Here is a 17,064-nt window from a genome sequence, read left to right as displayed (position 1 = left end):
AGGGGGGGTCAAGTGAAGGATGAATAACCGAAGTTCTTCACTGTTTATCCTTATTTGAATGATTAGTTTTGTTTAAAAATTTCTATTAGTCTTGGGTCTTTAGAAAGGGTTGGGTAGTGAATCGACGTTTGAGGTCGTTAGACACTAATTAAGTGGGTGGGGGAGAACAAAGTTGTTCTGTTTGATCCAAGGATAAGCCTTGATGATCAAATTTGAAATTTAATTAAGTAGAAAATGATTTAAGATCCAAGGATAAGCCTTGATGATCTGGTTTTAAAATTAAGTGAATTTAAGTTTTAATAAAATTTTAAATGTGTGTAAAGGAAAGATTTAGTGTTTTGATGATATTAGTGGGTTTATGATTGCTGTTATGTTTTAGATGATGAAGCTGGAACAACAGGATGATTTATGATTACTAACCATTTATTGTCATGCTACTAATTTTTATTTTTATTTTCTAATAAATATTTTTCAAACATGTTTTGTATAATACTGCAGAATTTTAGGAAAACGATCTTAGATCTTTTTATCAATCGTTATTGTATATTAATAAATTTGTTTAGCGCCTGAAATGATTTTGAAGAGTAACTTCAAGGTTTTATGTTTGCAAATGGAAATCTAAATTCATTGCAAGTAGTATTCGAAATATAAAAGTTTGTTCTGGCTTTTGCCGAACTATCATATAACTATACGGCAAGTTTCTACTTTGTCGTATGTCGTCTTTGGTTCGAGGTCTTCTTCCAATTCCGGGTAGTTCTGTTATGGTTCGGAATATTGGTTCTGATCTATTGAGTCGTAGAGACATTTCGATTAAATTATTGTCGTATAACATTTTTGTAAATGTTTTTGTCTAATTTCTAATCTATTTTGGTTAATTCTAATCTATTAAGGTCTTGTTCGAGACTTATGGTCGCACCAGATGAGTTAGGACCGAAGTGTAACTCATAGAGTAATTTCGGATAGGGTACACCGTCTGCTCGTCACGCTATCTTATTTTCGGCCGGATAGATTCGTGCAACTTCTTAGTCTAATACCGATCCTAATCTTACTCTTATACTATCTAGTCTCAGGTTGTTTAACTAGTCTCTGCTAGGCTCAATAGATCTAGGGTATACTGGTTTATTGCGGCTGCTGAAGTGCTCGGGAGAGTCCAACTAATTTCTAAGTTAAATTCAAATCTCTCTGGTGCTGAAATTACAAGTAACTTCAGCACTTACAAATAAGTGGGTTGTTAGTTAGATGGATCATGATTGGTTAATATTAAATACTTTACATTGGTAAAACATTTAATTTATCCAATCATAAAATGTAGTTTAGATCAGGTTCCAATTTAGGCCTTCTACTTTGAACGTTTCTGCTCTTTTGAAGTCGAAAATTTCGCTAATATCTAAGATTGTATAGCTGTCGGATGTAGGATTTGTCACCCAATTGCTCTCGCGAATTCAGAAAACGCGACTGGGTCAACGTTTTTTTCTACATCCTGATGTTTTTGCAATTCTGTTTTGATTTCCTCTCTTTCTTCGACATAATTGACATTTGTCGTACGGCAATTATTTTGGAGGAGGCCTCTTCTTCATAATTTTAAACTTTATTTGTTTTTTTTGCAGGAAACCTTGTGGCTGGTGTTGTGTGTCTGTTTCGTAGTAGCAATTGTGTTTCAGTACTTTCTCTGGCAAAGATTGCTATTTGGAGCCCTGCGACACATTTTGACCACTCCACAAGTGGTTCTGATGCATGTCTATGCCGAAATGGCAGAAGGTTTAATTGATCCGGCTGATTCTGTTAGAAAGTTACTCCCTTCGCAGTTCTCTCTGGGTAAGTATCTAACTCAGTAAAGGAGAGTGCGAGCCAAAGTCTATCGCCAACTCATTCTGAACAACAACTGATAGACAAATGGACTCGCATAATTGGTGAAGCCTTTCCTTACGTCTTCACTGGAACTGCAAACGTCAACACAATCATGGCCTTCAAAGCCGAACATAAATGTTTAGCAACATCAATAGTTTAATAGTTTATGATGGCTTGATTGCCATAAGTAAAAAAATCGTAAAGATAAAAAAAATCCATATGTATGACAGACATTTTCAATTATGTTTTGGACAAGAGGAAAAAAAGTATTTTGACTACGCTGTAAAAAAAATCACAAAAAAAAATAAAAAAAAATCGATTTTTGTTTTTTTTTGCTGTCGTCATAGATGTAAACTTTTGCTGTCCAGGGGCGGATCTAGGATTTTCTCTCGAGGGGGATGGGCGGATTTTCAAAAAATTTTCGAAAATTTTGACGACTTTCGGAGCTCTCCTAAAGCAGTAAAAAGAGGCTGTTTTGGCTAAATTTACTGCACAGCAGGCAAATTTTTGAAAAAACAGGTCAAAAAAAGCCATTTGTGGACACTTTTCGGAAAATTTCGACAAAAAATCGCGTTTTTTGGCGCGCGCTCCCCCTCAAAGTTAGTATATATTGGCGCCAAAGGCGCCTTTAGAAAAATTTTAGGGTCGGTCGGCCAAAAAGGGATTTCTTGAGAAGTATCAAAGTCGAAAACGATTAACTTGTTCCATGCAAATAATGGTTGTTTATTTTAAGTTTCAGGGTCACGGCCTTAAAAAAGCAAACTAGCAATAAGAGAAACCAAACTTGTCGCCCCTTTAGTTAAATCATTTCAAACAATCATCAAACAAGTGTTGATTTTATCGACAATTCAATTTAAGATAAACATTTCCTTTTGAAAGATCGATGAGGGCAAATTTTCTTGCACTCATCTTAATTTTACAGCAACTCTCTGAAATTTTACTTGAAGACATTGTCATAAACTCAACAATTAGGCTAAATTGGACGTCTCAGACTTTCATAATTCCAGTCGAAAGTCAACTAGGTTACCCATGGACAATTTGTCGCAAATTCAGTGATGTATATTGCTTGGACAATTATGAAACAAGAGAACTTGACACCGAGCCAGCTTTCCATGCTTTTGTCAACCTGCGAACCAGTGCCTCAATGCATACTAGTTACTACTGGTTGGAATACAATGCTATCACCAAAACTGAGCACTTATTCAGACCCTTTTATAGACGTCACAATTTTTTCGTTGACCGCGAAAGCTGTTGCCTTGGTCAATTTTATCAATATTTTGCTGAAGCTTTCAAAAAAATGCTTTTAACTCCAAAAAAATATATTGAAGAGCTTGCCGATTATTCGGAGGAAAACAAAAATCTAAATGCCATATGGGCTTTTTTCGAACCTGTGTGCAGGGTCAATATAATAACCAAACTTGGGTTTGGAAAAGGAGACCTGCAGAGATTCAATAATAACCCCAACATCGCACCACAACGAGATGGAACGCCTTATCTACTCAAACTTGGCAAAAAATGGAGCACAGATATTCCGTATGACAATCCAGGTCATTTTCTAACGTTTCACTGGTTCAAATGGAATGTAATATGCCTTGAGCAAGCATGGATTTGCTATGGAATGTAATATGCCTTGAGCAAGCATGGATTTGGGTTCATAGCTAATTCAAGCCAGCAGTCATTTCATTGCTTAATCAACTCGTGGCAGAGACAAAATTATTTTTTTTTTAGTTTTCAGAATTCAAATTACAAATTGCATCACCTCAAATTTTAAGATTGATTCATTTTTTGCACATTTTCAGAATAGGCAGTTTTTGTTTAAATTCGCCTGAAATCTAAGAACAAGAGCTAAATTTCTTTCTTTATTAATTTTGAGATTCCTAAATGAATGAACCCCTGAATGTTTCGACTGCTCTCTAACATCTATGGAGTAGAAAAATGGAAAATTTCTTAAGCAATTCTATTTTTATTTTAAAAATCATCCCCCACACGCTATTTAAAATAAAAAAGTATACCTAGAACGTAACAACGTAGCAATTGAAACAATTTAGAATGTATCGGTTAAATTTGGAACAATTTCTGAGCCGAATTAAATCGCAACTTGCGCATTCATAGCTGTGAAAAAATGGTCTTTTCATTATCACAATGTAGCCAAATTGCCAATTTTTGACCCCTCATAACGCGAAAACGGCTGAAGTAAAGTATTTTTAAGATATGAGCTCAGCGCATCAATCATTTTTATATAATGTAGAAAATCAAGTCAAAGATTGCTAGTAAAAAACCAGCCTGATCACAAACTATCCGTTTTCACCATAACAAACAAAACTATATGCATCCAGGCAAAGCCCTGAACATTTCGCAAAACCCATCAGCTTTTTGCTTGATACAAAATCTTATTTCAAGAACTTTTTTTTTATTTTTCCGCACGCATGGAGCAAATGATATTACTGTCTGTTGTAACTTTCGAAAAGTGGAGGAGTATTTTTTCTCGGTGTGCTTTTTCTTCAGACGAAGTTCCTGATTATTTGCAAGATGACGGGAAAATTGTGTTTCATCGGAAAACTATTGATGTCTTGAGCCTATAAGGGTTTTTTATTGACGTCTGCAAGTATATTTTAATTGCAATTGCTTTTGTAAAGGGGTTTGAAAATTGCCAATTTGGAATTATTAATATGAAACGATACAACTCGTGCTGTTGACGCGTAAGCGGCTAAATCTTCCTTATAAAACTTAATCCAAATTGATATGCGGCAAGTGATTTGACCTCACTAATAAAAAACTAGAGGCTAAACACATCATTTAATGATTTACATAGCGTCTAGAGAAAATTATTTGAAAAAAAAAAACAAATCTGAAAAAAGAATTAAATTCAAATGTTTGTCTATTATCGGGAAATTCACAGACGTTTAAGGGCTTCCGGAACACTCAGGATTTTGATCTGATGCAGACAGTTTCTTTTCTCACAAGCGATCTTTTTCAACAAAATTTTAAATGTTCATAGAAACAGATTGGCATTATCGGTCTTCTTTTTGTTCAGATTTTCAAAAAACGTTAATACATATGCTTGGGTTGTTTTTTCATTCTAAGGTTAAAAACTTTTGAAAAAAAAACAGCGAGGGTTGAATCTCCAATATAAATTTTTTCAGGAAGTTCTGCTACGCAAAATTTTGAATGCATTTTGATTCAACGTAAAATTCTAGTTTAATACTTTGAAATTTATCTATTATGCTTAAATTCCTTTTCGTATGATTACTTGAGCGCGTTTAAGTTTGCAAATATCTCAGTGCGCGCAAAAAATAAGCTTTAAGACCTAACGGTTAAATAGTTTTCGCTAACATCAATGAATGTTTTCTTGATGAAAAATTAAATTAAAACTTGTCTCGATCATCAGAACAAGTGACAAAGAAACAGTCTGAGTTTTTTTTCACAATTACTAGTCTCTATTCTGATGAAACCGACATTAAATTGTTAAAAAGGACGTTTTTCTATGGTCTCTCTTTAAAAAAGCATGTTTTGGATAGAATGAAGAACTTTTAATCTTTTTTATAAACTAACGACAAAAGTTTCCAGCCTTTAAAAAAGTTCAAGTATATTGTTTAAAAGAGTTTTGAATGGGCGATATATCAATGTCCAGCATTTGATCGACTCGTGACATGGATTTCAAAATCTGATTTAGTTAAAAAGTCCCCCATTTTTATTTTCTCTATCAAAAAATTTTAGCTGCGCCCCGAGAATGATTTTCAAAATTATGAATCAAAGATAAAGATACAAAGCTGTGCTTCTATAGACGTTTAAATTTGAGAGAAAATCAATTAGCTACAGCAATCAAACGACAAGCAAACTAGACAATCGTAAAAATTGGAAATTAATGTCTTTTTCATAAGAACTTGGCCAAAAAAAATTGTTTAGAATGAAGTTAAACAAAAACAAAAAGAAATATGATCACAGAACTGATCAAAATTTATATTGTAGATTAAATAAAAAGTTTAACTTGAAAAAGTATCTAACATTTTTGAAACGCATACAGTATACAACTTTTTTTAACCTGATTTGTGGTTGGATAACTAGTAATTACTCCCCAAAAACTAATACATGTCTGTAAACAAACTTCACGCAATTTGCACGCAAGTTATTGTCTAAGCTTCATTAGCTTTGGGACCTAGGAAATTATACGAATAGCAAATTAGACGTGACTAACAAAAACGAATTTAGACGTCGATGCAAAATTACAAATATGGGGAACAAAACGTAATTGTTTTGTTTGTCTGAAACTTTTTTACTGAATACAGTTAACTTTCTTTCGAGCTTTCTTAAATGTAAGTCAACTTTTCACATGTCAAAATTTTTACATTCCGCAATTTTGACATGCCAGAATTGTATAATTTATGCATTTCAAAAATGTTTTATAATATTGAGAATAACGTTTTATAAATCAATTGTGATAATCATTTTGATATGCAATGGGATCATATACTATTTTTGTAACTATGAAAAGCTGTTTTAAGCAATAGTTTTGTAAGCCCTTTGCTTTCCGTCTAAAATGCTAGTTTTACAAAAACAATTTATTGTCTAAAATCGTGTTGTTGCGCACGTCTAATTTGCTTATCGTCTAATTTCCTAACCCCCCTTATTTTCTGATTGTCTAATTTCCTAAAACCCTTGAGCAAACACTACAAGAAGCCAAAAGCCTGTTTAAATGAAACGAAAAAATTGACATGTTACTGTTTGTTTTACAAAAAATTGAGTTGATTACTTTAAAAGCTTCAGCAGTTTCTTTCAAATATCTTGCGATCACAAAAAGATGAGCAAGCATTCGCTATTTGCCAATAAAGTACACGAAACTAAAAGCGACACATATGAATCACACGTTTTATGTCATCTGAAGCACACATAAGTGTGTATGTCATCTACACTAATCTATTGTGTTTTCGCTTATAGAATTTGTTTTCTTAAAAAATAACGCCCCGGAGCCTGTCATCTTTGATAAAAATCAAATTAATCTCAGTAGAAAACAATCTCTGTACAGGTGTTTTTGATCAGATTAATTTTTCAAAGAAGCCGCACTGGCTTAGTTCCCGCTTGGAATAGTAAAAACTTGCTAAAAAAATAAAGCAAATCTCGGAAAAACTGCTTTTTCGCGCAAAGTTGTAAGCATTTCTATTCTTTAAAAAAGTTTTTTTTTAATTTGCGTCTTTTAAAAAACTATGCTCAACCGCATTTTTATTTTCTCTATCAAAAAATTTCAGCTGCTTTTTGATAAGAAGTGGGCCAAAAAAATATGTTTAGAATGAAGTTACACAAAAACAAAAAGATATATGATCACAGAACTGATCAAAATCATTATTGTAAGTTATTATAGAATTTGTTTTCTTAATAAATAACGCCCCGGAGCCTGTCATCTTTGATAAAAATCAAATTAATCTCAGTTGAAAACAATTTGATCAGATTAATTTTTCAAAGAAGCCGCACTGGCTTAGTTCCCGCTTGGAATAGTAAAAACTTGCTAAAAAAATAAAGCAAATCTCGGAAAAACTGCTTTTTGGCGCAAAGTTGTAAGCATTTCTATTCTTTAAAAAAGTTTTTTTTTAAATTTGCGTCTTTTAAAAAACTATGCTCAACAAAATTTGTTTGCATTGGTTTTGACCTGTTGCAGGTTTGGTATAAAATTAATTGTAATAACTCTTTTTTTCACCAAATAATTTCTCATTGGTTTTGCGGTGGTCGCGCTGATTGCGGTGATCGTGTTGACCAAACCTGTTATAGTTCCGACTTAAAATGAAATGCGGAATTTTTCTACTTGGGGATTTTTTTTATTCGGTCAATTTACAACTTTTTAACAAACTTAACAAAAAAATTATGCGAACTGAAAGATATTGTTGCCTGGAGCCTATAATCGTTTTTAACAAAAAGTTAACTATAATTCACGATATATACGAAAATTCACGCGCGATAAACTTTGTTCTATTAGAGCGTAAACAGGAAGTTAAAACCTTCCAAAATTGAACTGGAATATACAAATTGCTACTATTGATGCGATACCAAGCTCAAAAGATATCACTTGCTGCTTTTCATAGCTTGTGGTTGACAAAGTTAAAAAAAACTATGTCAACCACTATAACCTCAGTTCTTCTGTTATTTCTCAAATGCAGAGAAACCAACTAGAGGAAGACCGATTGGGGGTTTATCTATTGCAATAAACAGAAGAATCAATTGCTCCCATCACCAAGTTGAAAAGAAAAGAAGCATTCTGATAGTGAAAGGAGAGTATTTTGCTGCAGCTGTAGCATATTTCCCACCAAATACACCTACTGATCAAATATCACTTGAGATCTGTAACGCACTAGATACAGTTAAAGACTCAAAATTATTTATTTTAGGAGGCGACTTCAAGTGTAGACTCCACAACAATAGCGGACGAGTTTCAACTCTATGCAGAAACCTAGATAAATCCAATTTATCTGGTACAAATGAGCAAAACTTAACGACATATTTGTCACAACGTAAGCAGTGTAATCGATTTACTCTTTATATCCAATTCACATCACAGAAGACACAGTTGCTCGCGTATACCAATGCGTAATTTCAAAACATCAGATGTTAAGTTGTGAAATAAACAGAGAAGTCGAAGTCTGCAACGGAAGAAACGAATCAAGAAACTGGACGTCAATTACATTTTGGAACAGAACATACAAGCAGACATGGACATCAGGATATTCCAACATCGTCAGCCTTCTGCAAAGAGCATGGGTAGAGCCAAAATATCGAAAATCCAAGCCCTGGTTTGACCGCGAATGTTATACCGCGAATGTTTGACCGCGAATGTTATAAACACAAAATATTGAAGAATAACTGTGACAAAAGTGGCATCAACGCTGAAATGACAATTTAAAGCTCTGTCAACAGAAAAAACGTAATTTTCTGAAAGAACAAGAATTAACCATTGTTTGCCAAGCTGAAAATGACAAACGGAAATTCTGGAGCACCCTCAACAGCAAGAAACGAAGCCCTGCGCCGAGTCAGGTGCAACGCGAAAGTTGGAAGCAGCAATTTGAAGAACTTTATTCGACCGACAATGCAGTTATTTTACCTCAAATGGATCCAAATAATTACAGCGATGAACTAGAGAGACCAATTTCATTGCCTGAATTAACCAAAAGTGTAGCGTCACAGCAAAATAACAAAGCGGCTGGACCAGACGCCATTACCAATAAAGCTTGGAAATCCGCGTTTGGAGCTCTGTATATTCATATTTTCATTCTGTTTACCAGTTACTTTTGCCAGGCCAGCATTCCTACACAATGGCGAGATGCGTATATCAACCCTCTGTACAAAGGGACTGGGGCCAAAAGTGATCCTGACAAGTTTAGATGTATCACTTTACTCAACACTATTTACAAAATTTACACAGCAATCCTGTATGAGAGCTTATATACTTGATGTCAAAATAATTTTATCGTCCAAGAAGAACAACATGGTTTTACCAAAGGAAAGTCTACCAAAGGAGCCGTACGACAACTCAACTCAATTATCGAAACTGGTATCTACGAGCACAAGCACTGTTACATAGTATTTGTTGCTTTCAAGAAGGCATTTGACACAATAGGTAGGTCTGTTCTGTTGAAAAAGCTGGTGAAAATTGGTGTATCTACTGGTTTTGTGACTATTTTGTACGATATTCTGAAATATTACATTTTGAGAGTTGCAACAGAAGTGTATTGCCCGAGCCAATAACCCAATGCATTGGTCTTGCTCAAGGAGACAAACTATCACCTTTGCTCTTCACTATTTTTTATCGCAGACCTACCTGATAATCTCAACAGCTGTGGATGTACCTGTAACTTCTATGCAGACGACCTAGTGATTACGCCTGGTGAGTTATACGAGGTGAAAATTGCTTTACACAAACTTGGGTTGTACTGCCAGGAGAATAGTTTACAAGTTAATGTCCGAAAAACAAAAGCTATGAAATTCCGGAATGGTGGCAGGCTCAGAAATGTTGACAGACTTCGTAATCTGGGAGAAAAAATTGAGTTCGTCAATGCATTTTGCTACCTGGGTGTCACCCTCAGCACACAGAATGTTGCAACAGCTCATCATAAAATCCGGAAAGAAAAAGGATCCAACAAGTAAATACTCTAGCCGCCAAAGTCGATTTACAAATTATAAATTTTACGACTGCTGAGACACTGTTGCACAGTGTTATCTTGCCATCTGCTACATATGGTTTATCACTTTTCATAAAAGAACCCGATTTCTTTAAAATGTTACTTTTGGAAAAGGTGGGCCAGAATCTCAAAATATACGTCAACAACGCGACTGCTGGAACATCTGTTCAACCACGACTTCCTCGACTTGCACAAAGCTAAGGGAGAAGCAAGAAGAGCCATTGCATGGTACTACTCAAACGGACTCCATCATAAAATATGCAAATTCTTTAACTGCTACAGGCCAGAATCGATATGTGAATGCAGAATCTGCGACAAAAAAGCTATCACATTCGATCACATACTGAGAAACTGCGTAGTCGACCTAAGGACTGACAAAAATCGACTAACAGAGATCCTTCATCTGACTCCTTGATAATTATTTTACTGCTGTATCTTTTTTGATACGTTAATTCAATTCAATTCAATTCAATTCAATTTATTTCAATGAATAAAAAAAATTCTAAAAATCATATTCAACGTTTTTTTTATTTTTTTTTGCAACATTTAACCTAACCGAAAAGCTTGTGATTGACGACAGAAGATAATCAAGAACATTCAAGGCTTTGCACTGATACAAAAGCAGGTTCGCTTAATTATGCGAACAAAATCTGCAGTACCTCCAAATATGTTTGTACAAACTAAAAAAGGTAAGAAAACTAGATCTATTCTAGAAACCTAAAACAAATTAATACAATAGAACAAAAAAAATATAATCGGAGAACTTGACAAGCCGTAAAAAATGTCTGAGCAGAAACCCATAAAACCAAAAAAGAATTGTAAAAAGTTCGGAAAAATATTCAAAACTATAAAAACCTGTTAGGCTCACCGCCCTCAAACTGCACACACACGCACATAAATAATCTTTTTTCGCTTACCAAAAGATTCAATTCGGGCCACTAAGCTAATTTTAACACAAAAGCGAACCTGAGTTTCGCAAACACTTGCGAGAGCACGAACAAAGAGCAGCTCTATCAAATGAAATAAAAGAAAAAGTAGAACTAAGACTCGAATTAGCAAAAATTCGGCTACGTGTCGGATTTGAATCTGCGACCCAGCAAATTTGAGTCTCACGCACTAACCACTCAGCCACATATGCTTAAAATTCCCAAAAACTAGCCACTAACAACGCAGCTAGATATGCTAATAAATTGCCAATTCGACGCAGCAAAACAAGAACCAAATACAAAAAGGCACAATTTTGCATGTGATTAATAAGAAAGCATGAAGCCAAATTATGTATAAATTGTTCATTTCAAAAAAATTGCGAGATACATTGAGTTGAAAAAATTCTGAAATCGAGCTTTTTTTTAAAATTTTACTGTGTTTTAAACAATTAAATTTTCTCGGTTCATTTGATGAAGTACAAATGCATCAGCTGTGTTAACTTTTTACTAACCAAATGTCAAAGCCCATGATATATTATACTGCTACTGCAGCCTACCGACTCAAAATTGCTCCCAAAAGTAGCACTCTTTTTGCGACTCAGGTTGGAAAAAAAAGAAAGTTTGTACTAATACAATTTGCTTCGCAAGTGTAAATATGCCAAAACCTATTAAACCAAGAAATAAGAACATGAAAAGCAAACCAAAATGAAACTTTTACAAACCGAGGTAAAACTACAACCAAAATAAAAATTAACAAATTTCGAATAGGCCGTATATTTGAAATCCTTACATGCTCAAAATATCTCTGTTGCAATAGAAAGGTCTAGTGGATGAATGAGTCCAGGAGATGAACCCAGGAAAAAGTCTAGTACTCGATTGCAATAATCTTGCTATGGCAAATGTAACTAGAAAATGAATTGATCTTGAAAAGCGGTCAAACTGCAAAAAATCAACTTCGAGCTTAAACAATTTTTCAGTCATTTTCCTGAAAAAAAAGAAAAAATTTTCAATGACCTGTATAAATGTCTTCACTGAATTCATTGAGACTTGCACATACGAGCCGAAAATGGATGCTAGATACACTTTTTTACCTCACTTTAAGGAAAATTTGTTTTATGCCTTCGGAAGAAATCACGCGTAGAAAAAAATGGCATTTCAGACCTGGAATAAAGTGAACAACTAAATAAAAAGAAGAAATTTACCAACTAACCGTGCTCAATGTAAAGAGCGGACGAATTTCAACTAATATACGAAACAGTTCATTGAAAACATCCGACACTGTCCAGGTTCGAACCCTCTTATTTTGTTGAGGGCCTCCTTTCTTGCTACAGATCCATGATACCTTGAAGCTATTTTTAATATAATAGTCTGTTTTAATATCCTTAGCATTGGCTGTACTTAATAGCTGGTTACTGATAAAAATGAACTTTAAAAATGAACACATTTGTCGCCAGAATATTAGCGACTTAGATTGGAAAAAAAGAGTTCATATTACAACACAAGCTTTGCTGGTGTAAACAGTCATTTTAAAGATTAAAATCTTTAAGTTGCGGTTTATTTTATTATCGCATTTTAAGAACCAGAAAATTTTCTCTCAAATAAATTTTTGATATTTTTTTAGGTAGATCTCTGATCATTTGCTCCTGAAAAACTGCTCCTGGTTTTTAGGGACTAAAAACCTGAACTTGCGTTTATTTTTTCCACTTTTTTTGGTAGATGCATGCGGTTTGATTTCACTTTCGCTTTTAAGATTCCCTCCGAAATTTTACATTTTGACCTACTTGTCTGTCAGCAGTACTGTTTTTGCTTGTGTTCATCCCAAATGTCAAGTAAGGAACATTGCTCATCACATTGGGGACCGTCTGGGTCAAATCTAAGCCATTTGTAGCCATCTGCGCGAAAAGGAAGAGAGCATACAATCTTTTATAGGACATCAGAAACAATGTTTCAGAAATAATTCATTCAATTATATGCAAGCTCTATTAGCACGAAGTTATTGAAAAAACAGTGAACAAATTTTTGGTTCCTAATCATTCACGTTATTTAGAGCAAAAGAACAGTCCAAGTAAACATTATGGCAAAAATTTGCCTTGAGTCTTTTTTTAGTTTCATGACCAAACGGTAAGGCCCCAAAAAAATTGAAGAACTTTTGCAACCGGGCCAGCTGAAAATTTTATGTCTTATGCCACACTTTAAACAGTGCCAACAGCCTCATGAAACTTGATCTCAAATCCTTTGTAACACTTGTCTCTTAATGGTAATTAACAAAAACTTCATGTTTGTAAAACTGAATTAGAAACAAATTGATAAGAGCCAAGAAACAAAAACCCGCCAACAGAAATCCAAAAAGTTCTTGGTCCAGCTCCTGAAAATAATACTTTGATAGGATTTTGTTCTTTAAACAGTTTAAGAGCAACATTCACTGGCGATTGAAAAGAACCAGATTTTAACATAGTTCTTGTTTTAATAACGTCAAGAGGTGTTGTGACGTAAGCAGCGAATCCTCCTGCCACAAAGCCAGCTATTGCAGAATGGAAGGTTGTTACTTCTAGACTATTTGTGCTCTTCGCTAGTTTTTGTTTCAGGGCCTCCCAAAGGGGAAACTGGATGGCAGCGAACGGGATCTCACGACATACTGTAGCCAGGAAGCCTCGATAGAACCCTTTGATTCCTGAAACAACGGTTCATTTGTAGTATATCTATATCACAAATTAATAAAGCGACCAGAAAAGCAGTGAAACAGTTGGTTCACTCGCTACCCCTCCTGCGAATTTTAACATAAGCGAATTTTTTCCAGTAAAACTTCGGCTTACGATGTCCGATTAGAAAAAGAGACCAACAGACTAATTATCCTCTTCCGAGCATAAAAATTGTGGTTTCTATGATTCGGAGAGGATCTATGAAAAAGCTATCAGGTCTGTCTCAGCAGATTCCTCTTCTATTATTTCCAAACAATTCGGACTAAGTTGAATTGTTGAGCTAAGCTCTTTTCTGGGTCTAGAACTTTCACGTGGTACCACTATTGAAGCCGAAATATGTCAGGCTGTGGAAGACCTGAAGCTAGAGGTCGAGTGAGAGCTAGATCTCACACACTATCATTGTCGTGGCAAAAGATCGAACAATTCGGACTATCTCAAAGTGAACACCTTCACACTTTGCTGAGTGTCTCGAACTCATATTGTTTAGATACAACACATTGGCTTTCTGGAACTATAAACTTCTTTCTATAACTTTCTTGGCGAATACAGAGCGGTTCATTCGATATTCACAATTATCTTCGTGTCCACAACTAAGCTCCTTGTAAAAAGTCTTGTTACATCATAAATGATGGTAAATTTTGTATTATTCAAGACTGAGCTGTTTGACAGCGATGCTTCTCTTTATAGCTCAAACTAACCGGATTGTTTGAAGACCTGTGCAGCAGATAAAAGACTGGATCTGGAGTGTCCCACTTGGGTCTTCTGTTTCACCACTTCCACCGGCACTCGAACCAAACACGCAACAGTTTCACCACAAGCTGCACTTACAATCTAAAATCAACAGATAGTATTTACACACAATTCCAGGAAAATTCCATTTAAAAGATTACATAATTTCGAAAATCGTGAACTTCATCGCAGGGGCGGATCTAAGATTTTCTGGAGACGTGGTTGATTATTTTTTTAAAATTCAAAATTTTCATCGATCTTTTTTTAAATCAACCAAATTGATTTTCTGAGCTCTCCCAAATCACTGTAAAGAACCAGTTTCGGCCAAATTTTGCACCGCCGCAGGCGAATTTAAAAAAAAAAACAGGCCAAAAAAGGCGTTAGGCATTTTCTGGGACATTTTCATCAAAATCGCGATTTTTCGGCGCGCTCTTCCTCCTCAAATTTAGTATATATTTATATTGGCGCCAAAAGCTCCCTTAGAAAAATTAAAGATCAGTCAGCCAAAAATGCATATCTCAAAAAAGTACAAAAGGTGGCTCCTTTTGGCCGGCGGGTATCGAATCCCTGAAGGCGGCGTCCCTCCCCCTAAATCCCTTACTCCTTCGTAGTGCTGATAAAATAAATAATAGTTTGCTAAGTTCACAAGCATAAAATCCGCAGCATCGTCAAAGCATGGGATATTCCTGTAAATAGCTTTTCGTGAGATTCTTTGGAAAAATTACAGATATTGGAAATTTGAGTATCTGCAAGTAGCTTAAGACATGATTGAAATTGTGATATAATCCAATGAAAAATTCTGTTCCACGATAATTGTACTTTTAAAGCCGGCTACTACATTTAAAAAAAAATAAAATCACCTGTCCGCTTAGAAGAGTTGATAGGGGAGATTCATGTGAAGAAAGATGTCTTTTACAAGTGTCGTATGTGAGGAAGAACAAAGCAGCTCCTGGCACTGATCCGGCAGACACCACAGCCAATCCAGAGTAGATTGCACGCAAGCCACCGGACTTCACAAAACCCTGCCGAAAACAAGTTCTTGACGGTTAAACGCAGTCCTTCACAGAGAACTTTTCCATACTTCCACTTCCTCCATGATTCCTCCCTTACGACCCCCCACAGAAACATTTTGCGCCCAAAACTTCATCTACCGAACGTTAAGAGATAAATGATCATCAAAATCAAATATCAAAAATCAATGTTAATTGCGAAAAACTGACGGAATAAAAACTAATGGTCAGAACAATTGATAACTTCGAAGAAAAAACTCAATCATTTCAAATTGTGTCTCACATACCTTGACATACCTGCTGTGACTGTAATCTGGTCTTGATAGTGTCCACGGGGAATAGGACCACATCCGTGACTAGTCCCGCCACTCCCCCACTGACCAAGCTCCTCATCACGTGACTATACTTCAATTCAGGTGACTCCATTTTAAACAAAACAACAAACAATCTGAAAACTGAATGCTCTTTAGTCTGTACGTACTATAATTCTGTTTTTTTTTCTGGTAAGCCGGTGTAGCCATTTGTGTAACAAAATGTCTGGCTAAGGGCTGACCAAATTAGCTGAAACTTGGTATGGTTGCGGGTGTCTATTGCGTGATAACTACTCGCTAAAATTATTCAAAATGAAAAATTGCTCATGGATAAAAAAAACAAAAAATGAAGTAAGTGACTGTTAGGGTTGCCTTGTAATTGTTATATATCATATTAAAGCCCTTTCAGCCCTTTCCCAACTTCTTTTTCTAGTCTCCAGAAAAACCTGTTTGAAGTTTTTGATTTTTCGTCTTAATTCGAGCTAATAAAGCAAGCGAGCAGGCTTACAACAGCTGAATTATGCCTACTTTAAAACATTCAAACTTAATTTTAAGCAAGTGAAAATAGCTTTTGGAGTTTTTTAGCCTCATTTCGGGAGCCAAAAACTTCAAAAATTTTCCGCAAAAAGTTTTGATTTTTTTAGTTTTTCTAGTCCCTTTTCTACAAAATTTTTGTCCAATTTGTCTATATTACTATGACTGTTGTCTAATATGCCTAAATGATATTTTTACGTCAGATCTTTTTTATCATACCAAGCTGAAAAAACTACACTAATTTAAAAAAAACTTTCTAACACGTAGTTTTTTAAAGACTATGATCGGAACATTCTGTGCTACTTACACAGTAACCGCCTATCCTTGTTTTACATTAGAGCGTCCAAATTTGAAATTTGCCTTTTTTAAACGAAATTGAGATATCATTTTGTAAATAAAATCTCTGATAACTGATTTTTAAAAGTTTTTACATGGTAATGCTATTTGCAAAAAGAAACGATTTATGGCGAAAAACGTATGCTCTGTGAGTATAGTCAATTATTTACATCAAATGACTGGCTTAAAATAGCAGATCAGTACCACTACAGCAGTTCGAAGAACTAGCGCTTTTTCGACAAAATTGCGTGTGACTATTTACACCAAATAAAATGATGACCGTGGAAAACTCTTCTCAAAACATTTAACGTAGCCAACAGATAGCTGGAAAAGAGTAATTGAATGCAAGTAAAAACAAAAACAACTTATTTTTTTTTGGAAAAACCTCAACTTTTGACGAATTTTTTAAAGAAAAAAATGGATAGCCTTAAAGCCCTGGGAAACTCTAGAACAATTTATGATCGAGAATTTTCTAATAAAAACTTACCCAATTTGAGAAAATTGGATCA

The 17,064-nt window shown here is 34.9% G+C and overlaps 2 protein-coding genes across 2 annotated transcripts in view; both read right to left on the bottom strand.

The window, feature by feature from the left end:
• The window catches only part of LOC134847823 (etoposide-induced protein 2.4 homolog), a 224,570-nt gene that overhangs the window by 176,393 nt on the left and 31,113 nt on the right, over positions 1-17,064 (bottom strand). The window lies entirely within an intron of this gene.
• LOC134848789 (mitochondrial S-adenosylmethionine carrier protein-like) lies at positions 13,210-15,825 on the bottom strand. The gene is made up of 4 exons (XM_063866300.1): positions 15,672-15,825; positions 15,225-15,386; positions 14,334-14,466; positions 13,210-13,607 (listed from the first exon to the last, which is right to left on the bottom strand). The coding sequence occupies exons 1-4, from the start codon at positions 15,798-15,800 to the stop codon at positions 13,210-13,212; spliced, it is 822 nt and encodes a 273-aa protein (XP_063722370.1). The 5' UTR covers positions 15,801-15,825.

Source organism: Symsagittifera roscoffensis, chromosome 6, assembly GCF_963678635.1.
Source record: "Symsagittifera roscoffensis chromosome 6, txSymRosc1.1, whole genome shotgun sequence".
Lineage (NCBI taxonomy): Eukaryota > Metazoa > Xenacoelomorpha > Acoela > Convolutidae > Symsagittifera > Symsagittifera roscoffensis.
This window is presented reverse-complemented; position numbering and strand designations above follow the sequence as displayed.

Coding starts and splice junctions, on each gene's coding strand:
- LOC134848789 (XM_063866300.1), bottom strand. CDS start 15,800: ATGGAGTCACCTGAATTGAAGTATAGTCACGTGATGAGGAGCTTGGTC. Junction 15,387..15,671: donor CCAGATTACAGTCACAGCAG/GTATGTCAAGGT, acceptor TGTTTTCGGCAG/GGTTTTGTGAAGTCCGGTGG. Junction 13,608..14,333: donor ACAGGTCTTCAAACAATCCG/GTTAGTTTGAGC, acceptor CCGTTGTTTCAG/GAATCAAAGGGTTCTATCGA.